The following is a 23,603-nucleotide window of genomic DNA, read 5'->3' as shown; positions in this document are numbered from 1 at the left end:
AAATCCCATGCCTGAAATGGCATTGCCTACGTTTACACACCCTGAGAAAAGAGACTTCAATTTCCAAAGAATTGAGTTACTTCTGTTCCCGCGTGCTGAGATGCCTTGTACAGAGGGTACAGGACACTTGAAACAACAGCAAAGTATCTGGCCACTATTAGACAGCCAATAAACTTTTATTTAGATGTGGAAGGAAAACATGTTTACAAGAAGAAAGACCTAGGGAGATTTACTGCTCCTCTGAAATTCAGGTATGTCCCACAGGCTCCCTGTCAGCATGTCAGTGCTTGAGCAGAAGAATGAGCAGGTTCTTTAAATCACAGGCTAAAGTCAGTATCAGCATAAATTACATGGAGACTTCACCTCCACTTTGCTTCCCGATTGATACAATCTGTGTATGAGGAGTAATCCAAATATTGGATTGCACATATTTGGCAGGTCTTGCACCCCTCTTCACAGACAATGGTTTTGTCGTAACTCACAATGAAGTTACTGTAATACTGCTCAAACAGTGTGCTGTGTGGCACAGACAACTGCTTGGCCATTTCATATAGGCTTTCTGGTTTCAAGTCTTCAACGCCGTAAGCTTTAGTCAGGACGTATTCTAATTTCCAGTTCGATTCATTTTTCTTGTTGGCATCTCTGAGGTCCAAGTAAAACTGCCAAAGATCCTACAGTTAAAAAAAAAAAAAAAGAAAGAAAAAATAGGCACGGCTGTATTGCTTTCTTCCCTGCTTCATTAAGTCTCTAGAGTGATATATTGATTAGGAAGCTGTCACTCCTCATTATTCACAACTGAATAGAAGGTCACGTCCCACCCCAAGAGCTGGGCTTACACCCAAAGCTGGTACTTGCCGTGCGGTAACGGTGGGGGGATGGGGAGGAGAAGAAAAAGGAGCCACAAAAGGCAGCAGTGGCAGTGTTAGAGGTCTTTCCTGTCCGAACTGGAAACCAAATTCCACTATGCTCATGTCTGCTTTAGGAGTGGGGCAAAAGGGTGAGAACCAGAAGTTTCTTTTCTGCGGGCACTGCTTGAGGGGCAGGATGGACAGAAAAAGAACAGCCCAGGGAGAATTTAAGGGAAAGGGAGAGATGGAGATGCAGGAGCAAAATCTGCAGAGGAAAGGAGCAGCCTGTGTTAGCACAGGTCTCCAGAGAGAAACCCCAGTCCCAGTCAAGCTGCAGGATGCATTGTCACTGAACTCAGTGAGGTCAAGATTTTACCCTGAAGTACAGAGAGAAAATCCAAGTCACTCAGAGCCAAAATAATTATACAGGATTCACTTTATCTCCAAAAATCACATGAGACTACAGAAGTATTCTATTTTTTTCCTTCTAAATTTAATCTATAATTTCCTATAAAACGTACAAACTCTATATAGGAAGGTGCATGATTACAAAAGATATCACATGGTTAAGAGTGCTTTTCATCTGCTCTTCTACACCCTTTAGAAGCATTTCATGGACTGCATCCCAAAGCTCAGGCTATCACCAGCAAACAACACTGGTATGTAAACAAGCCCAGGATTTAGGTGAACCTTTTTCACCTTTGCAGAGCTCCCTGCAAATAGTTTTAGGATTTTGCCCAGAAAATTTCTGCCCATCTTTGATTCTACATCGTAAGAATATTCCATAGAGGACAAAGTACTGGGTAGCCCTGCAGGCACAGAAAGACTGACCAAGTTCTCTTTCAGATTTGCTCTGGCTGAAAAATAAGAGTAAGCACCAAAGTTCCACCAATAGCCATAATGCTACAAAGGCTCACATCTCACTGCCATTTTTAATGGCACTATATTTAAAGTCTTAAACTATGCTTTAAAATCTTTTCTTACCAGTAAGCTATAATCAAGAAGATCGTATTGATACAATCTGACACCAGGGTTATTGGACTCCATTTGCCATACATTCTTCACCGGGGTTACAGCAGGTGCCACAAACAAGGAGTTTATTGGCTTTTCTGCAGGAAGAGGGAAGGTGAGGGAACAGTTTCCTTTCAATCATTTCTTTCTCAAACAAATGTTTTTGTAAAGAACCAACACAGCAAGAACCGACTGTCTTAGGTAGAGTAGCATCTTTTTCCCCTGGATTACCTGTATCACTGTGAACTCCTCCTATACTTCCACTGGACAGACCAAAATGTGTGCAAAATACCACAATACACATTCCGGTGTGTACCAGTTAAATTTGTCTATACTAGAGGCTTCCCACCACTTCAACTACCTGTGCAAAATGGTCTTGCCTGTATGTAAGATTTCTGTATTTTGCATATTTCTGCTCAAGAAATATTCAAAACTTTTAGTTGCTGTCCCCATGCTATATTTTACATGTTACTTTATCTATTTTTCACTTCATGTATTTATGATGTTATTAGAAGCACCAAGGTATCATCACCTGACCCTGACTTCACTCACCTAGACTAAGCCAGCACCTAGTATGTGACCACCAACCTTTACAGCAACTGAAACATGAGGATGTGCACGGATTTTTATCAGACAGAATATGCAGCTAAGTATATTGAGAGGTTCTCTGTGCACCAAAGAAGCAGCCCTAATATTCCTTTCTCTGACAACATCACAGCAGTGAAATCACAAGGTCAGTCTCCACATATGAGCAGAAGTTTTGAAAGCTTGAAAATGAGTAGATTCTTCTGGAGAAGATAAAACTGAGCTCTGTATCTCAGTACACTGATGTTGGCTGCAGTATTACATTTATCTTGAATTCTCTAAAATTTTGTCAAGAGGAAAATGGCATGAATAGAAGAGACTCTAAAACTGTATAGAGAAGCACTAACTGTGTTTAGCTACATGCAGTTTCACTGTTTAAATTTTGTCAAAAGATAAAAAATTATTAAAATAATTTAGAAGCAGTTACTTGCACATGCAAACTGTAATGACAAGGCACCAAGATCAGTCTGTCCTCAGTGAAATCTGCAGTAGAGGTAATGATTTCATGCATAAATGAGACAAGGTACAAAAATATGTAGGTATAAGACTGCCTTGAATATCATTTAAAAAAAAAATATTAAAAGCCACTTCTTTCGCTAGGGCTGGATTCCTTTCTACTGGAGATTAATTCCATGATAATGCCATGTAAAAAGGCATTTATAAATCATTATAAAAATGATTTATAATACTGTTACCCCAGTCAGCATTTTGGGCATCGCTTTTATGAATTCATATAAAACATAGGTAAGGAGACAATTAGTGTTTGGGTATTTTAAGCAAATAGTATTTTAAGCAAATAATTTAAGTCCAAAGCAATGGACCTCTCACTGTTCTATGGTACAGACACAAATATTTAACTGGTTACTTGCCAGAGATCCTCTGTTAGAGATGTTAGAGTGCTCCATAGAGCCATGCCCATGCTTAAAACTAAAGGATTTCAAAGCAATAAACAAAATTTTCAAACCTGGGTGCTTTTCTTGAAGGGAAATTAGCTGATCTAAGAGATGCAACAGGCAAAGACTTTCTTTCCCCTGCCTCCTGCTTACCCTTATCTTAATTAACTTTGAAGCAGCAGGGAACTCAGCAGAGAGGCACAGTAATGATGCAGGAAACACAAGAACATAGAGCATGTCTAGCTGGCCTGAGAACATTCCCTTTGACACATTACACAATAGCAACTGGCCAGTATAATTTGCCTGTGTCACTGAGAGAGCGGAGAGGAAAGACTAGAAATTCTTGTCCAGGCATAAGCATTCATTAAAAAAATAGGAAGCTTAGGGAGTCTCTCCTGACTTCAACAAAAAAAAAACCAGTCTGCCTTGCAAGGTTCTCTTTGGAAAAAAACTGGGAGTGTGTGAGGCTTGAATTCTTGTACATAAATAGCAGTATTTCCCTATTGCCTTTTTCAGTTATTTATAACAGAGGCTGACTAGTAAGAACATGCAAGAAAGTATTAATTTGCTTTTAATCAAGAAGAAAAAGATTAAGGATTCAACAAACATCATTACCTTCTTCATCCAGGAGGACCATGATACTATCTCTATGCGTATGTCCAAAAAACTGCCCCGCGATAACACTACTGTATTTGCGAAAAATCTTTACCAGTCTCTCATTGTAATACTCCCTGATAGCTGTGGTATTCCTTGCATATGGCAAGTATCCTATTGGTACATGTCCTATTATATATACCTAAGGAATTACATACAGAAAGAACAATTAGCACCTTCATTTGAAACTCATACTTTTAGCTGTAACTTAGAAATGGTTACCACAATTTCATAATAATGCTGTCTTAGAAATGGCATTCTGAAAGCTATAAATCATGACAGTTTTGGTATACAAAATACAAACAATAAGAATGTTTGAATTTATAATGAGAAAAAATAAATAGGGTTCTTTGTTAATTCAGTATATTCTTTGGAAACAAGTTCCAATAAATCTATGTGTGATTTCAGGCCAAAGGAAAATTTGATCAATTATTTCAAATGACAAAATAAGTTATTAGAGCAAAACTTATGATTTGGCATCTCAGGGGGACAGTAAGAAAAACTTATGTTAGAATATTACAGAGCCTGCATGGTCAGAGAGTCACTAGATCATAGAAGAACTGGTTAAAACCCCTCTGTCTGAGGTTGAGAGTTGGTTCCAACTGCACACACCAGCTAATATGCTGCAGGGTTTTATGAGGAAGGGAAATCTCTCCTTTCTCCCAACTGTAATATAGTATTTTTAAAATTGCAACACCATAGCACAATGTAAACATGTTCCAAATTAAACACTTTCTCTGGTCAGCTGATGATCCAATCCCTGCACGATATATCAAACACGAACCAACAATTTATAACTTCACTTCCGAACCTGAATATTATAACACAATTTATAACACTTAAATCATAGCAATTGCTTGGCCAAGTTTTGTGGTTGACAAACTCCCTTCTAATTTCTATTTTTGATACTTGTAATTACATACAGATGTAAATGAAATATGCTAGCTTTTTGTCTCAGGCCAGAGGTGCACATTTTAAAATTGAAGGCTGTGATTAAAGAGAGTCAGAAACAAAAGTGAAAGTATTAAGTATTCTCATCCTGGCTTCTACAGTATTTTACATAGTAGGAAAGAAAAGGTATTCTACTGAATAATTTGAAAAATTAAGAAACTGCATTCAACTATTTTATTAATTGTTGTAGTATAACGTGCATATTCAAGGACAAATTATTTAAAAAATGAAATTTTTATTTTGCAGTATCTTTGTCAGCATTAACATTCTTCTAGAATCACGTTTATATTTTCATTGTCTCTACTTCTTACTTCTTTTTTTCTTTTATTTTCAAAGTTTAAACAAATTATGCTAATGGGTTCTGTTCACAGTCCCTACCTTTTCCTTCTTTTGTGAAGAGGTTTCTAGTATTCCCTCCAGCCAGGCAAACTGGTTGGCGGGGTCAGTGATATTCACAGTTACATTGTTGGGGCTGTAATATAAATTTGTGTTGAGACTGATTATCCTAAGTAGTTGAGAGCTATCATTGGATTCAAACAGCTGTGTGTAGAAGCCACCTGTGAAAATAAGACCAACATTGTCTGAAAAATGAAAGGCTTCAAAGCACAACTTTAGAATGAAAGTACAGCACTGACAAAATACCCAGCCTTACTCCTTCTAATAAAAAAGAATACAGCATGTTTATTCAAGCCATGCATCACCTTATCACAACAGAACATCTTAAGGAGTTGTTTTAGCAACATTTTAATAGAAGTTGACACTGAATTTTTTATGAGTTCTTGACTGGAGTTGCATTTGTGTTTATTTGACAGTTTTCAGATGCAATTATCCAAGTGACACACAAACAGTGCCCTGTGACATTTCTTCCACACTGAGACACGCAGTAATTGTTAAAAAGTCCACATTTCTTGAAATACTGCAAACATATATGTTTCTCCAGGAAGAACTGTTTGAGTTTAGTAGCCTTGTACTTTGAAAGTCATGTAACTTCAGACTGCAATATGATAAAAAATAAAGATCACATTTTTCAATCCAAGCTCCTTAAACTCCCCATGGCATGCAGAGCTTCTTCAACGGGTGCAATTTCATAGTTCAGAGACTTCACTGGAAGCATGGCAACAGAGCTATAACAATATACCTTAACTTAAGGTCTGCCCCTTTGAGTTTTATTTTTCCTATTAGAGTTTCTGCTTCCACTCTTACCCAGAGTTCCTTCTCATTCAGGACAGAAAACACAAATTAAACTTCCAAATCCCTAATGTTTGAGTGGATTGGAAATCGGGCTGAACTTTTCAGACCCTTGCTAAAAAGAAAAATCATAATTAGGATATCAATATCGTCCCAGTTTAGTAAGTTGGACACAAATATGACGCAATCAACAGTATAATCACCAAGACTATGTGCTATCATAACTTGAACAAATATGTGCCTATTCAATATGCTCTGAGATACATGTAGTATCAAAACAGAAACAACATTTCATTTTTTTACAACCAAATTTAAGTCTTCTTGTGCATCATATGCCTTTATCTAAAAAGTATTATGAAGTCTTGAAGGCAATAAGGTATTTCATATGCATTGGTACAAAGCCAGTAATACCGCACGTTACAAGAAGCAATAATTATTGCATCAGAAGAGAATAAATGTACCCTGAAGATAAGCATTGCTATTCAAAAAGACAAGTAACTTCTTCCAGGAGAAGCAGTACAGATAATCCATTGTGCTGATTCATCCTACAAGATTTAGCTAAACAAATGGGACAAATCTATAGAAACATTAGTTCTCTAAGCCCTAGCTTTACAATGCATTACTGGCATACTTTACCTTTTCTGAAGGTATTGATTGCTTCATCAGTTAGCCAAGGTTTCCAGAAATCTGCTACAGCATCGTAAACTTCACTGGTAGTTACAGGAAGCTGATCCTGTGAGAGAGCAGAAGTGACTAAGTCTTTGCATTCAGGCACACAGGCAAAAAAATCACTAAATTATCCCACCTGACCTCTCACATAACATGTAAGTGTATCCAGTCATCACCAGGAGGAACTCAAGAAAGGGGAAAAAAGAAATTCTGAACATCCAGTATTGCTTATCAGGAACAAATGCCTAAACTTCGAACGGACTGCACGGCCTTGTTAATGATAATCTAATGCCAGAAATATTTCAAGTCTTAGGAGCACAGCAGAGTGGAAAACCATATGCTCTGTTAATAAAGATATAAACTGAAGATTCAAAGTCTAAAAATAAAGCCTCCTGGAGGAAAATCTTGAACATAAGCTTCTTTTACAGAAGTTGATTTTTTCAAGCAACTCGGGGTTCATAGCAGCTCCCGAAAACTCCACTACAGCCCTCAGAAACATTCTGGTGAAATTCACAAATATTTCCATGATACCCTGTAGTTCTAGTAAGAAAGCATTTAAAACGTAAAAGAAATGTTTTGTCAATGTTTTCTCCCACCAGCTCTAATTAGGTTGTAGCAGTCTTCAGTCTGAGCCCAGCACTGCCCAAGCACCACAGCCTGGTAAGAGCCAGGCTCTCATCGAACCCTGACAGGGAGATCCCAGCCTGTCCTTGCCTTTCCTAAAATATTTGCTTGGGTTCTTGGTGCTATAAGAAAAAAAGAGAGGTCGAAAAATAGGAACAGCATTACAGTGCATGTTTTCTTAAACATAAAATTTGACCTTTCTAAGATCTTTGAAACTAAACATACGCTATTAGAGGCTTAGGCACTAAGCCTCTGTCTAGGAGTAGTGCAATCAGAAGTCTGTTCAGACATTTGTTGCTTGCGGTGCACAGATACCAGCCATTAAGAAAACTTTGAGCCATACCAGTTCAGCCAGAGCTAACAGCCTCTAACAGACATAGCAAAACCTGATCAGATAAGAGGCCATGTTATGGACTGAAGGACTGAAGGTGGTTTGGACCCAGGCATGGCAGTGCTCTGCGCACTTGCGAACTAGACAGCAGTGCGGGAATTTGTGCCAAGCAGGGGCAAAGATGTGAAACAAGGATGCAGGAAGACCGAGGTCACAATATACGATCCGAAAGTTACCCCAATGCTTGATTAACCTGAGTAGTATTTTTAATAGGCTCTGCAAGAAAAGTCACCCAAGACCACTACATTGTTAAGAGTGACAGGTCAGAACACAATAGAGCAATAAAATTCTTCGGTGGGTGGTGAGCACGCAGCTTTCACACTTGCTCCGGAACAGCCTACAGCGTGTGGCTTGCTCCACGTTGCTTACAGTCTATGGGACATTTGCCAAGCATGTCCGTATGAAAAACAGAAATGTCATCAACAGAAAAAAAAAAAAAAAAAAAAATCCAACAACCTGAAATGGCCCCACAGTGAGGAATTTCTGACCCCATTATCTTTTTTTTCAAACAGTAACAGAAAAGTGTGTCAGTTCTGCGCATTGGTGAAGCCTACCGTTTCAAAGCAAAGTATCACAGAAACACTCCTGTGTGGTTTTGCGCAAAGAGAACTACAACAGTTATTCCAATTATCAGCCTGCTTCAAAATACTATTTGCTGCTCATCTGCCCCTCCTGACCATCTTTTTTCTATCTCCATATTTAATTCCACAAACAAAACTCATTTGTTACATTCTTTGTCTACAATGTAGACAAACTGTATACAGGTTTTTTCTTCTTTATCAAAGGAGACTGTTGAATGACAACTATTGTCTGTCAAGACTTTTTAAAAAAACAAAACAAAATGAAAACACTGACTGAGACTTCAGTTAAGGTGTTATTTATCAAAATACTTTACCAGTGGTTCCTGGTGAACCAACCTGTCCCCATGATAAGCTGAAGCTATACTACCAGAGTAAGAACACAGGAGACTGAAGTTCCAGCTTGGTTTGTGCACTCAGGTTTCCAAGATATGTTTAGCTCTTATTTTGCCTCTCACATTTCCCTTCTTCCTCTCTGAGCGCCTCTGTTACTCCCTGATTTGGGAATAACTAACTCCAGCAATGATACAGGCAATGATACAATCACCTACCACACCAAGATATACCAATAGGCCTAATGAATCACACAGAAAGCTGGAATAAAAGTCTTTGGGGGTGTGAAGGGGTGTTACTGAATTCCCATTATGCATTTCAAACAGAATATTTCAGTTGACCTGCTCCACATCCCTTGCAGTCCTCTCAGATCGAATGACAGAATTTGCTTCTCGGTCCTGTGTGCTGCCAGATCAACCCATAATATTCTTTAAGGGACACATGAAGCAACTGTTTACTTTTGAGCTATGCCAAGAGCAATATTCACAGAACACTGAAAGTAAAAAAGCACTGTCCTCAGACACAACGGCGCACATATACAGAAATATTCACATTGATGATTCACTAAGTGTCCAATAAGGAAAGAAAAAAAGACGTATTTTTAGTAATAGTGGCAAAACTATGGGAACAGTGAAAAAACTCTGCCATTGGTCTGATAAAAAAACAACCACCAGTGATGTCAGCAGACAGATTTCCAGTAGGCCTTGAGTCCTACCATGGGCTCACAGATCCATTAAGGACATCATTTCTGTTAAGATTAAGTTACTGTAGACACATGCACGACTTACACAGCAAGAAAAAATAATAAAACATGAGACCATGAGACCTGGTGGTTCTAAGCCATGAGGAACGATTAGCAGTAAATTTGCATGACCTCAGGCAATGCACAGATTTTACCTGGCATCAAAGTTTGCTTGGGTAACTTGACACACAGAGAGATGTACTTTCTGTTCTTGATTGTAACTATTTATAATTTTAAATGCTAACTGGAGATTGTAGAATACTGTTTCCAGAGTAACTGTTACACAAATTTAACATTTGTTTTTCACACCTGCTTTCTCAGGGGTTAGGAACACACTCAGTAAGATATACAAACAAATTTCTAACTTGTTTTACCTGTGGCCAGTAGTCATGATTGCCCAAGGCCGGGAAAACCTGAAGATCTGGAAAAAAATCACGAATTGTAGAACTCATATTGCCAATGATGCTAATGACCAACTTTGTGGAGAGTTCTTCTACAGGAACATGAGGAGGGCTATCTCTGAAAGAGGAAAAGGCTTTATTAACAAAGGTTTATTAGTAACATAAGGAAAGGCAAACAATTCTGCAAACACATCTATATGTTAGCATGTAGTACTACTATAGACTCTCTAGTTACATAGAATTGCCTGAAAGGCTCTCTGCAAAGGCTTTTTTTTAAAAAAAAAACTAACAAACAAGTACACTGATGTTTATCCTATGATTCACATTTATTGTAATGAAGAATTCTTAAAAATTACATTAATTCAACTCCATCATTTTGAGATACTGTGCAGTTTGGGATATACATCTTCTGTCATCTGCACAACCTTATAACTTTACTTTTGCCCTTTTAACAACATCCTGTTGAAAAAGAAGTACAGTAAGGTAAGTGAAATAAATTAATCACTTATCTTTACATATTCATATTTCTTAACACCCTTCCCCCAGCAAAATCAAGTGACATAACATATACAACCTTTCCATTGATAAACAAACTAGTTCTCACAAACACTCAAAGATACTAATCTCTTTGATAAATTATGCATTGATGCATACTATAAAAAATTATGTGACGGTACAACAGAGAACTTTGCTATGGCAGAAGGGTAAATTAATAGTATCTTTTATGTACGCCTGGAAAGTAACAGGGCATGGTACTATCAAGCTAATCATACACCTCCCTTTCACACTTCTTTCTCCAGTCCCACTGCTAAGGCACACAAAGCCTCACAGGTAACACCTGTGTGGGAGAGAGAGTATTGTTATGCCCATTTTCTAATGAGGAAGATCGACACAGAAAAGGTAAACATTTTATTTAACAGGGGTTCCAAAATACTGCAATGAGAGACGATGAAACCACACTTTCTTTAGAAGCACATGCAGCTATAAGCGATAGTAATGAAGACAGACACAGCATCTATGACACTTACTCTCCCCCACTAGCCCCTGATCTAGAATTCATACAGGCACCAAACTTGAATGGTAACTTCATACACTTTTTTTAAAAAAAACACCATAACCTTGATTCTAGTTACTTCTTACAGAGGTAACAAATGAAATATAGTTCTAGATAGATAAATAAATAAATAAATAAATCTTCTAAAAAGGGATGCACTTTGGATTTTGTAGGTCTTAAGGCCATTAAATCTAACACCACCCATAATAATTCATTCCAGTCAGTTATTCCTCTGACCTTTCTTTTTGTTTTTTCTACTTCCCACCCTCCCCACACCATTTCTATTAACAAACAGTTCAACAATATCCAGAAATGATTACAGAGATCAAAATCTGTTCCTGAGGCCTTATATTCTCACTCCACTCACTTTCACTTATTAGCCATCCGGACAACCAAAGGGACTACTTCGAAGTAGTGAGATACTAAACTCGGATCTGTTGGTACAAATATGAACTCATGAATTACTGCACTACATGGTTATCCAGCTGCTAAAAGCTTTAACTGCAGACTGACTTGAACACTTACCCCGTCCAAATCATGAATGAAACCTGTTGTTCTGAGTCCTTCATGAATGCGAATGCTGACAAAATAAGTTTATATGGAGAATCACACAAAAAGTCTCCAAAAGGGCCTGGGTTGGAGGCATTTGCTCCTTTGGAAGAAGAACAAACTTTGGTGCGATCAGGGGTAATGTGGTAAGTCGGATCTAAATGTAGGTCAGATACATGCCAGAACTGCCCTGTTTTCAGAAAACAAAGATTGAAGAAAATGCATTATTTGCATTTGAACTGGAAATACATGAGTAATGCCAAGTTTGCTCCAGTTTGTATATGCTATCCCTCTTTCAAATTTTGAAAAGGAGAATAAATTTAATACATTGTTGATTAGCCTGTCTGCTAAGTGTGGGTAAGTTCTGCATTCCTGATGAGAGTCCTTCACATAGTCTGCTTAGAAAAAGTGAAAACAGAAGCAGAGGCACAGGTTTAAGCTATTCAGCAGGAAGAAAAATGGAGGTTTGTAGGGACTGGAAAATCATCTTCTTTTCATTAATAGCAATCTGAAAACCGGAGAGTAGAGGAGGTGATAGGAGGACTTCTCCACTCCATCTGAAAAGAGAGGGAGTCACATTTTAATTATTTTTCCAGACCTTCCCTGGCTGGAAGCTACTCTAAAAGATCACAGTCTAGAAAGACAGGCAAGAAACAGCATGTGTGCGAAAAATTTCAAAGCTCTTCTCCTCCCCAGCAGCCACAGTAGCAAAGAGACTGGGCTTCTCACCAGAGAGAGGTGTGTCAGCCTTACCTACTCACTGTTGAGTAGTGAGGCTGTGTGAGCATGAGGCTGACACATCCTGAGCCACTGCTACTTAGCACCGCACAGAAAAAGGAGACGAGATGTATAGGAATATGGTGAACAAGATAAATTAAGCTTGTATTAGACTACCAGCCTTCAAGTTTCATGTAAAATGAGATTAATTGCTTTCCGACAGTTTCAGAACACTTGGGGAAAGGCACAAGGGTATCTGGGGTAGCAGTTGTGAAACCGGGACAGATACAAACTGATTTTTCCCAAGGTCACACGCTCACTCTGTGGCAGAGCAGGCATCATGCGGCTGGACCCCATGGAGCTTTATTTTGTGAGGCAGAGACCAGCAGTGATCTTTGAAGCCTGCAAAACTGTGACTCCCACCAACAGGAGACAAGAGGAACGCTCTGGGCACTGCTGGGTGTTTGGTCCGAGGCACGTGCAAGTCACAGGGAATGAAAATCTTGTGGAAACCATGTCGGAGCTCTCACCTGCGTACGCTACCGTACGGCGGCGGATCACGCCGGGCACAGCATGTCTGTGTTTGCTGACAGCACAGAAACCAAATTTAATGTTTGCAGTGCGTGCCTCAGGACACCGAGCCAACTGCAGGGCAGGGCTCACCTCACCTGCCGCCGGCCGGAGCGCCAGCCTACCCTGGTATAAACCCCATACACCCCCCCCCCCCCCCATACCTGAACAGCGATGTATTTACTTATCTAAAAGCGACATGAAGTTGCAGCCACCCGGGACAGGGAACGCCACCGCAGCGGGCAACAGCGAGGCGGGCAGGGAAAGGCGGCGCAGGCGGGGAGCACGCACCCCGGGCCTCCCCCGCGCCAGCACGGCGGGGGCGGCCGGCGCCCCCCGGCCGGGCCTCCCTCAACCGCGGAGGCACCGCGGGCCGCCGCCGCCCGCGGCCGGGCTGCCCCTCACCCGCCACCCCCAGCCTCCGCGGGCGGCCCCGGCCGGGCCCCTGCCCTGCCCGCCCTCACCCTGGGCGGGGGCGGCCCCGCTCAGCCGCTGACCCCCAGCGGACTCACCCACAGCGGAGCGGGGCTGCGGCCCGGCCGGCGCCGCCTCCAGCGCGCAGCAGAGCAGCGCTAGGACGAGAGCCAAGCGGGTGGCGCGTGCCCCGCGCAGCTCCATGTCGGCCGTGCCGGGAGCGCCCTGCCCGCCAACGGCTGCTCCTGTGACCGCCCCGGCGCGGCGGAAAAGGGCAAGCCCGGAGCGGCTTGGGCAAGCCCCGGACCTCCGCTGCCTCTCCAGGGCTGCCGGAAGCCGCCGCCGCGCCCCGCCCGTACGACGGGGGCCCAAGAGGCGCCCTTGGCCGGGGTCCCACGCTCGCTGCCGGGTGGCGGCGCCTGAGGGGGGCGGCGGGGGCAGCTGCTGTCACCTCAGCCGGCCCTGCTGGGGGTCAAGGTGACCTTCGGGGGGTGCCATCCCCGGGTCAGCACTGAGACGCTGAAGTGGAAGCTAAGTGGTGGAAGCCAACCTGGCCGCGGGCTGGGCTAAATTCACGGTACCGGCCTCGAAGGAAGGTGAGGTGGGAGGGCGGGAGCCCCTTCCCCGCTCGGCCGGTGGCGCCCGGCGGGCCTGTCCCTTCGAGCCCTGGGCTCCCAGCAAGGGGTTACGGCTCTCCGAAGCTGCTGGAGCCTGTGGCTGAAAATGCTCCCCCCCAGAGCCAGCCGTGGCCCCGCCAGTGCCACCGACCGGCCGGGCTGGGACGTGAAACGCCTCTGACGGCAGCCCTGCTGCCGCGCCGTGCCGTGCCGGTGGCCCTGGGGCACAGCCCAGCGCTGCCCCGAGCAGGCTGCGCTCCGACGCCCTACAGGAGTCTCCAGCGTCTTTTGGAAGGAAAGTTTCTCACAGTATACATGAAGAAAAAAAAATGTATCCTGGTTACTTAACACGCTTTAAAATAAAAAAACAAAAAAAAACAAACAAAAAAGGCTGATGAAATATGCCGTCGAGTACACCTTTAATACAGCGTAAGGGAAATGCTGAGCTGCGTGGTAAATATGAATGTCTGTCGCTAAGCCTTTACGGCAGCGGAGCTGCTCTTCGTTGCTGAAGTCAGAAATTGTTTCGGTGAGGGAAGAGGACTCGGTGTCAGTTTTAGGAGTGGACCAGAATAATGATGTCATGGATCCCATAGCTGCCCCCAAACATCCCAGTGCTCACTGTTCAGATCTGCTTTCCGAGGGGTTGCGAACCCATTTTACCAGCAGCTGGAAGTCCCGTATGTCAGTATTTTCCTCACTTTTCCACTCCTCTGAGCAGTGCCGCAGGCACTTTTCTCTCTCTTGTTTAATTTGACATTAATAATGTTTATCTTTAGAATAGCTAAAGACTTCACCAGTAAGCTTCATGATGGTTTCATGTGACTTACAGAACATAGTATGTAGGGAAATGTAGCCTTTGTTTAAAAGTGACGGTAATGTAAAATATTTACCTTTCAGGGTTTATTTGTAAACAATCTGTCTCTGCATTCCTTTCCTCCTAATTGATAAAAACCTTATCCTTTTAATTCATGACCCCAGGAATCACTTGTCATGAAGATGAATTCTGGTACTTGGGGACCCAAGTCTGTTTTCCCCAGTGACAAAAGAAAAGCAGCTGCTCCCACCTTTCTGAGGGGAAGGGGTCGCTGGGAAGGACAGTTGTAGCAAATGCATCTATGGGCAAAGAGGCAGCAGTGGAGGAGAAGAAGATGAAAGCTGTATTAGATATTGAAGCTGAGGGTTAAATAAAACCAAATGGCAAAAAATGCTGTTTAAACATAACTTGCACTACATCAGCTGAAGCAGCCCAAAACATAGAGACTGCAGCTCCCCATACCACTGGAACAAGTTCTGCTTTTCATTTCTCTGATGAAAAAACTTAGCTCTTAGATTTTAAAAACTCTCAATATCCACCAAATAAAACATAATTTATAATGGTTCATAATTAAGGACTGTGTCTTCTAGATGTATAGTGTTTCCCGCAAGAGAAAACAGACTTGGATGTTCCTTTCAGGCAGCTTCTTTGTGAAAAAAGTAAAGCTAGTAACATTAAATTTCATATTTATGTTGGTTGGGTGGTGCCATAGTTACATCTGAACTTCTTTCAGATGAGTGAGATGAGATACCCAGGGAAGCAAGAAGCCACTTCCTGCGATACCACATGGCAGATCTGAAGGATCCACACAGGGCACTATTAGGCCCAGGAAGTCGGGCAGGACACCCCTCCCGCACCTGCCTCTGCAGCCACACACCCCCAGAGTACTGACCCACTAAAGCCATAGCTCAGCTCTGCTTGTTTCAAAGGCTGTAGGTAGCTACGCCTCTGTGTTGGGTCCCTGAGTCAGAGTGTCAAAAAACATGTGCTCTCCAAACAAGCTCCTCCATGCTGCCAGAAACCTGTTTCAATTTTCCTAATAATGTGAAGTACAAGGCAGTTTTTCCCACCCTGGTCTTTTAGGGAAATATTCTTCAGAAAAGAGCGTTTTAATTTATCTCTTCTAAGCAGCATTTTATTTTAAATTGCTCACAGTGCATATTGTCGTACCTCCTGTATATATTAGCTATGAAACTACAGCTCAGGGAGGGGAATCTCAGAAGGTCTGTCTTGCACTGTTTTCCCTTCGTTTTCCTCCCACCCCTGTGGAAAAAGATAAGCTTTGTACTTTAGGTTCCCCCAGTCGTGCCCTTTATCATGTCAGTCCTTTCCTCCGACCCTGTGAAATAATTCAAGCTTTGCACTTTGATTTACATCAATCTTTTGTCTATTACAAAATAAAACCCCAAAACGACCCCACCAAAACAAATGAAAAACTCTAACTATCAAAACCAAACCTACAGGATCCCCCTGATACTGAAGGCTGCCTATCTATTGACCTTCGCACGCACTGGAACAAGTTACCAGTGAAGAGAGGAGATGAAACTGGCTGCAGCCTCTCACTTCTCTGCCTACACAGATGAAGACAGGGGCTTTAAATTTCTCCAGCAAAAAAGATGCCAATGAACTAGAGTAAAGGCAATTTTTCATTTTCCATGAACTCTACACCACATAGAGAGGCTGCAGCAGCGCAAAGTACCACATGCTTTTCTGTTGTTTAACTTAGAAAAAAGGAACTTTCAACAACTCCCTCCAGAACACTGGAATACTAGCTGATTAAATGCAAAAGGAGCACAGGTTTAAAAAACTTTAATTAGTTTGATCTGCGTTCCAAAACAATTCAAATATGTTCCATTTACTGTAGAAAGAGAGAGGCAAATTCTTTCGGAAATTTAATGCCAAGTTCAACCTGTTTTACTATACAGCACAAGCTTGCCAACTTGATGGCATAAAGTTTTTTTTTTAAAAAAAACACACACACACAACTCTTTATTAACCTTTCAAGACAGAAATGTGCATTTTAGCTACGTTTGATTATGGACGGTACATTAATCCATCCAGCAGAAGTAACATCTGGACAGAGGTCAGGTAAACTCTACGCTTTCTCATAGTGGCGAACAGCAACCACATCACCAAAGGTGAGAGTCTGCAAGTTCAAGGAAGAGACAGACGTGTTAGATGCTGGACCATCTTCTGTAGTGACTTAACACATACGAAGAAGCCTATGCTAGAGCAAGGTTGGTTTACATGATGTAATTTATAGCAAAACAAATCGGTCTAGATTATTGGTATTTTAAATGAAGAGGCAGCAAAACCTTATTGTTCCCATAATAAATGTAACTTTCTCCTTGCTACTTTCAAACCCAAGAAGCATATAATGCACATTTACAAGGCAACTCAAGTGAGGGTAGAAATGGCTGTTCAATTTTTCTCATTTTTGTGAATATAGTTTCTTAAATATAGAATTGTTTTAATACAGATTTGACACTTATTTTCCCAAAGTTGATCACACTCCAAGATGTGCAATCTAACAATCCAAGTCCTTGATACCCATATTCTATACTATTATGCATGGGCATATACTTGGAGAACCTTGTATTAAAATAAATGCATTCTGTGCACTTACGCAGCTAGAAGTACCAAATATTTTAGTTGCTGCAGTTGTGCAGAACACTAACTACAGTGTGTGAGTTATGGAGGTATTTCCTGAAGTGGAACACAGCATCTCACCATGTTCAGATTTGAAAGGAAAAGGTTTTCTGCGTAAGTGTGTAGCTATTTCCAAAAACAAAGCACGTATTTTCCCTTGAATTGCTTGTCACGTTGTGTTGCACTGACTGTATGCTTTAAGGTTTTAATTCTTTGGAAGTTTCCATCCATACAGATACTCTCTGAAGTATTTAGACAACAAGCTAACTGGTTTTCTCCAACAACCAAGTCACATAAATTAATACAGCTGAAGAGGGCTGGGTTTTTTTTGAAAGTTACATCTCTGTGCCAAAAATATGCATACCCTGGACATTAGCTATAGTAACTTACACCATTTATTCACCTCATACTCCTGTTCCTGAAAAGTTGGGAAAAGAATGTGAATTTAAAATAAGACTTTTCTTATTATAGTTTTTAACAAGATAGGAGCAATAAACCCTTTATTATGAAATATGAAAATCCTATTACTCCTGCAATATTGTAATTTCCTAGTGAAATACTTGTTCTGTGTAATTAAATATTACTTATGTGTGCATATATATCTCTATGAAAAACAAGTTTTTAAAGAAATCTAAATTAACACTGGCAACAGATCATTGTCTATATAATCAAGAACTCTGTATTGTTTCCAGCTCACCAGGACTTTTTTTTTTGCTTAGGCATTTCCACAAACACCAGAAAGAACATATACACTGGAAATCCACAAGCTGGCCTGCCTAAAACCATTAGCAATTTTTCCGTTGTCAGTAAAAGATGCAAAACAAAACAAAATAAATATTTGAAAAAATCTCTACTAGCTTTCCCCACCAATTTGCTTAAGGTTTTGCATACAAGTAACACTATCTGTTCGTAAAGCTTGAGAGAAACGTGAGGAATGTGAGCGGTATATATGAACGCTCAGTGAGCTTTATACTTACCATTACCATTTTGCCATCCTTTATTTCTCTCACAAAGTTTGTCTCTTTGCCGTCCCACTTCTGTACATGCACTAGCTTGTCTCCATCCAGGGTCACAACTGACTGAGATACCAAGAAACACAAAGACATTCATTTGTTTGGGGTATTTGGGAGTCTGCTCACACATTCAGCATGCACTGTTTTATTGAATTCTCTTCAATAGATGGATGTGGATCTAGAATGATAAAGTAGTCCCAGCCATTTTAAAGCCAAGCCCATGAATCATCCTCATTTTAAGCATGAGCTCCATGCAATTCTTGTTTGTGTCAAAGGATGAAAAAAGTTGTTTCCTCTGAGTTCCAGACTCACAAGAACCACCATTTCAGACGTGCTTTGGGATAACGTTTATGTTAAACCCCCAAAGATGCAGGGGGGAAGGCATTTCCCCATTTTGACTGGAAAAAGTTATGCCACATGATGTTTGGATTGAACGAAAAGCCGGCAGCTAACACCACTCTGCTACTCTGGAAGGGGGCTGGCGACCTAACACATCGCTTCAGACAAGACACTGCGCAAGCAGGAAAGTAAGGTGCAATCTTGTCTTTTTTCCCTGCCCTTCACAGCGCTACAACTGGAAGTAGCAGAAGTGCCTTTTTTTTCCTTTGACCCTCACGAAGATACAGCCTCGGGGGCGGGGAGGAAGAAGAGAAAAAAGAAGCCACTGCAGCCCGAGAGTTCACTTACTTTGCAGTTTCTGTCATCGGGGGTAGTTTCATCAAATTCCTCTCCAAGTTTAAAGCTGATTTCTGTGTTTTTGAAAGTGCTCTGAGTCCTGATCACTACTTTGTCCCCCTCGCTGCTGATAATCACGGTGGGTTTAGTCACATTCCCCACCTGCCGTGTGGCAAACCCTACTCCTAGACCATCAAGGGAAAAGGGAAATCCATCAGACATTCGCTTTTTTCATCTTTTTTGCCACACACCCAGGTATAGAAACCTCTTCCCGCGCTCTACAGCTTTAAGCTATCGCAATGAAATGCTACTTTCTGCTTCGCCTGTGCCCTTACACCTAAAGTATCCATACTACAGGCACTCTCCCCCACACAGGTGTAGCTCTATATCCTCACTCACCTCCAGCACCGCGACAAGGCACCCAAATTCAGCAGCAGGGCAGCGGAGCGGGCGGCACTCGCTTCTGTTGCTGCGGGTTTCAGTTCCTCAGCGCTCCGAAATAATTATTTCCCCCTCCCTCCCTTTTATTTCCAGATTTATCTGCAGGCGGCATTTGCCCCTCTTTCATTCCGCTCTCCCTAACCCCGGGGCATCTCTCCGGCACTCCCTGGCTGAACGACCCCCATCGAGTCCACTCTATGGGGGAGGAACGGCGGCCGCCTCCACCTTGCCTACCCCGCTGGCACCGGGGGGGCGGCTTTTTAAATGTTGAGGGTTTTTTAACTATTATGCTTTTTTAGGATGGTGCAAAAAGCTCTAGGTCGCCCAAACGTGCCGCTGCCACCCGGCCGTACCTACCCAGCGCCTTCATGTACTCGTCGAAGTTGTGGCTGTCCGCCAGCTTCCAGGTGGCGCAGAAAGCCTCGACCATGGCGGCCGGCTGCGGGGGCCGACAGCGGTACCGGAGGCTGCCGGGGAGCGCCGGGGCGGCCGCGCCGCCCCGCATTTAAAGCCGGCGCCCGGCGGGGGGCCGGGAGGCGGGGCGGCAGCCGCGGTCCGCCCCCGCCGGCCGCGACGGGACGGCGGCTCCCCGCCCCGCCGGGGGAGGGCGCTCCCCGCCCCGCTCCCGCTCCCGCTCCCGCCCCCGCCGGCGGGGAAGGGACCCGGGGCGGGGCGGGCAGCGGGGCGTTGCGGAGGGAAGGCGGAGGGCAGGCTCCGGCCCCGGGGCGGCGGCGTGCGCGGCACCCCTCCTCACCGGAGCCGCCCCGGGGGGCTCCCACCCTCCGCCCGCCCTGTTGTCCCCGTTAAAGCGACGCGGGCACCAAACGTGAGGGGCTCTACTGAGTACAATCAAGGGGTGGCAACGCTGCTGCAGAACACGCTCTGTAAGGGCTTTCCGGTGAGGGTTTTCAAGCTGGGTTTGGTAGGGCCAAGTACAGATCCCTTTCCCCCACCGTCCCACGGCACGGATGCCGTCGGAAAGCGGCATTTGCTATTGCTGGCTGGAAACAGCATCTTGCCTCTGCAGCTGGCAGCGTCTGGAACCGAAGAATGGAGAAAGGAGAAGGGCATAAAACCCTTTCACATAAAACGATTTTTTCTGCTGGAGAAGGAATGTTTCCCTTCTTCTAGTTGTTTTTTGAAATTCGTTGAAGGCACTAGGTAGTCATCTTGTCTTGAGTGTTTTTCAGAAAGCAGCCTGTCTCCATGGGACAAGCCACAGTGTCGGCTTTTCCAGACCCACGCTTGGACAGATTCCAGAGTCACTAATCTAGCTCTTCAACTCTCGTAACAAAACTCGGGGACTAAGTGAGAGAGGCTTTCTGCAATTTAGGAACAAAACCACAACAATCTTCTACCTGGTCCAGCCATATGAAATATAAATAATTATGAATATTGCCCTAATATTTTTAAATTAGTTTTTGACTGTCATTTGCATTTCTTTCAGGCTCTTGTACACCAAACATTCTTTGGGTGTAGAGCAAGTGATGCTTCTGATGGGTTTTTAATTTATTTTGCCATTTTTTCGCTTGTCCCCAGAAAGAGTTAACCCCTCTCTGAATTAACCCCAGGAATATAATCCCAAATCTTTTTACCAGACAACACAACTTTCTTGATAACCCAAGGCTATGAACTAGTGCATCTATTTCTCCTTAACCTTCCGTCCACTTACTTTGAAGTCCAGAGAGAGAGACAAAGTGCCCTCCTGCAGCTGCTCAGTGTATGTCTGACTTCCTCTTCTGACCTGCGCTTCTGAGACTTCTCCACTGGTGCTCAGAAAGCCAGGGAGAGTAAAAGCATCACTTGAAATAACAGACCGCCAATTGTTCCTCATGAGGCTGAAAGAAAACAAGTCCCTTTTTTTGGTCAAAGTTGAGTAACGCTGTGTTTCCAAAGTTTTCACAGAATACCAGCCTTAGTGGTGCGTCTCATACTGATGTCCACTAACCTAATGTCTCTAGTCAGTCAACCCCCCTGCAGTGAGTGGGGAATATCCTTTGTGATTGGCACTGCCATGGCATGGGGCACGTGGGGTTGATGTTGTGCATGGGTATCATCCGTGACTGCAGTTCAGGTTGGGAGTTGCGTTTCCCCAGTACAGTAACATTAACAGTAACGTTATCAAGTACTTCATTGTGTTCACCACCCGTAGCCAAACTCTGCAGCCACAGAGCTTCATCGCTGGCACCTGGGCAGCTGACATGCAAGTACATGCAAACTGACCTTGCCACTCACCTACTTCGTCATATCAAATCCTAAATGATTTTATCCATATCCTCATGAACTGACAGTGTCTCCTCCCCCCTTACTGACAAGACGGAGTTATCTGCTCATATAGCTTCTATATGCAGAAGCCCTGGAGCGTCTGCTGATCCTTTTGGTGCAGATGTGTGCGCAGAGCCCTGGGAGAGCTCCTTGCTTTCTGTGCTCACCAGGGCTTGTGGCGCAGTACCAGCCTCACAGACTTCATGTGATATAAAACTCCTGAAAGTGATTCAGTGCCACTGCCGGTAGCTGGACTCCTTGAGGACACTTCTGCCTTGCACCTTCTTCCACAACCTGGCCCTTGGGAGGTAGACACTTCTGTATCCTTCATAATTTAAGCAATCAGTTCTACCAGGATTTCTCAACATACTGAGTTAACACAAGTACCTAGTCTTAAGAAAAATAAATTGTTTAACAGTTTGCACTATGCTTTGGTTGTAAAATGCTAAAACGTTCACATTCTTTCTACCGCTTAGCTAGATTGCCAAAGTCATCACACCAGGTTTTATGACGGTGAGATCCCACCTGTCTGTGTTCGTGATGGTTTGGGAGCAGGATAAATCAACAGCAGGAAATGTTACGTTATTGACACCTTGTTCAGTGACAAGCCACAGCCAAAAATGTTTTCCATGGCATCTTATGCCCTATATTTGCTTGTGGATCCTTACGTGAGAGTTGTGTTAGTCATCCTGATCTATATAAATGCTTTGCTACAGCTGGAACAGAGATTGCAGTGTGAAATGACCTGGTGTGGATTTTGGGTTGCTGCATGTGAGACCAGCTTGGAGTTTCTTTTACACTGACAGCAGAGTTTGAAGGTTTTCACAGACTGCGTACTCCCCTGTAAAAACCCTGCATGACGAAAGATGTCTCTGGAGATTCCTCTCTGAACACCCGGGGACTCATTCTCATTGACACTGAACTCTTTACACCACCTGAGCAGTGTAAATGGGCACATTTGAATTCTCTGTGCAAGGCCTGCTTGAAAGATGAAAATTCTGTGGCAAGACATCACTGTCTAATAAGTAATCCTGGCTTCCAAAGGCCATCCAGGGTGAATGTGGGACTGCTCTAACCTTCAGCCTGTGAATACAGGACGCAAAAACTGCTTTTGGCTACCTTTCCCTCCTGTTATAACCTTGCTTCACACGCCCTCAGGCATTCAGGGAATAAGGCTCTCAGCTTCATTTCAGCCTTCATTCAGCCCTTGAAAAAAAAATTCACCTGTTCAGAAAAAAAAATAAAAAGGGCACCACAGGATGGCCACCAGGCTCCTGCGGTAGGAAAGTCTGACCAAGAGCTTCTCTCATGTGTGGATTCCTCATAAACAATGTCAGGAACTGCTGAGCATCTCCTCACTGCAGCCAGTCACTGAGGGCTTAGTACTCTGGTTATGGAAATGTCACGAAATTGCTGCAGCTGATGTTCAGAGTCAGGTTTATCTACCCTTTTGCTATGTCTCTCTGTGGATCTAACACAGGAGGCACACCCTTGCTACACCGACTCAGTTAAACGTATCCTTTCACCATCCTTGCAGTACAATAGCCAGGAATAGTGTATTACTCTGCGGAGTTTGATCAGTAGTTAAAGGATACTATGTTATAAGATCTTCAGATAATTTAGTGATGACTGCATTATCCACACATTTCTGTGTTCAGGGCAATGAAGACCGTGAACTGCAGAGCATCTTCTACCCATGTGTACAAAAACGGGTTGCAGTGTCACACACCAGGGCCTAACTCCCCTGGTACGAAAGCAGACGTAGGCACTCAAAGACCTTTTAGGTTTTGAATCCCACTGAAAGCCAACAAGATTCAGGGTCCTAACTCAGGCATTCTGGTAACCTCTTAGCATTCTGAAACATATAGGGAGCTACTTTTGAATTAAGGAAATTGAAAATAATGTGTAGCTGAAAGTAGAAGAGATTTCCTCCATTTATGGACAGCAGACTAAG

General features: G+C 43.0%; 2 protein-coding genes across 2 annotated transcripts; both read right to left on the bottom strand.

Moving 5' to 3' along the window:
* Positions 1–252: 252 nt before the first annotated feature.
* On the bottom strand, positions 253–14,852 carry SMPDL3A (sphingomyelin phosphodiesterase acid like 3A). Its single transcript, XM_081997708.1, has 8 exons — positions 13,271–14,852; positions 11,448–11,661; positions 9,842–9,986; positions 6,767–6,863; positions 5,321–5,499; positions 3,953–4,133; positions 1,833–1,957; positions 253–671 (listed from the first exon to the last, which is right to left on the bottom strand). The coding sequence occupies exons 1-8, from the start codon at positions 13,374–13,376 to the stop codon at positions 360–362; spliced, it is 1,359 nt and encodes a 452-aa protein (XP_081853834.1). The 5' UTR covers positions 13,377–14,852; the 3' UTR covers positions 253–359.
* Positions 14,853–16,701: 1,849 nt separating this feature from the next.
* Positions 16,702–19,814, bottom strand: FABP7 (fatty acid binding protein 7; the record flags this gene model as incomplete). The annotated part of the gene is made up of 4 exons (XM_081997464.1): positions 16,702–16,752; positions 18,233–18,334; positions 18,956–19,128; positions 19,742–19,814. 4 exons carry the CDS (start codon positions 19,812–19,814, stop codon positions 16,702–16,704), a joined length of 399 nt encoding a protein of 132 aa, XP_081853590.1.
* Between the last annotated feature and the right edge of the window lie 3,789 nt (positions 19,815–23,603).

The sequence above is a fragment of the Phaethon aethereus genome (genome assembly GCF_964289735.1).
Source record: "Phaethon aethereus genome assembly, chromosome: 3".
In the NCBI taxonomy this organism is placed as follows: domain Eukaryota; kingdom Metazoa; phylum Chordata; class Aves; order Phaethontiformes; family Phaethontidae; genus Phaethon; species Phaethon aethereus.
The sequence above is the reverse complement of the archived record's forward strand: the minus strand, read 5'-3'. Positions and strand labels throughout refer to the sequence as shown.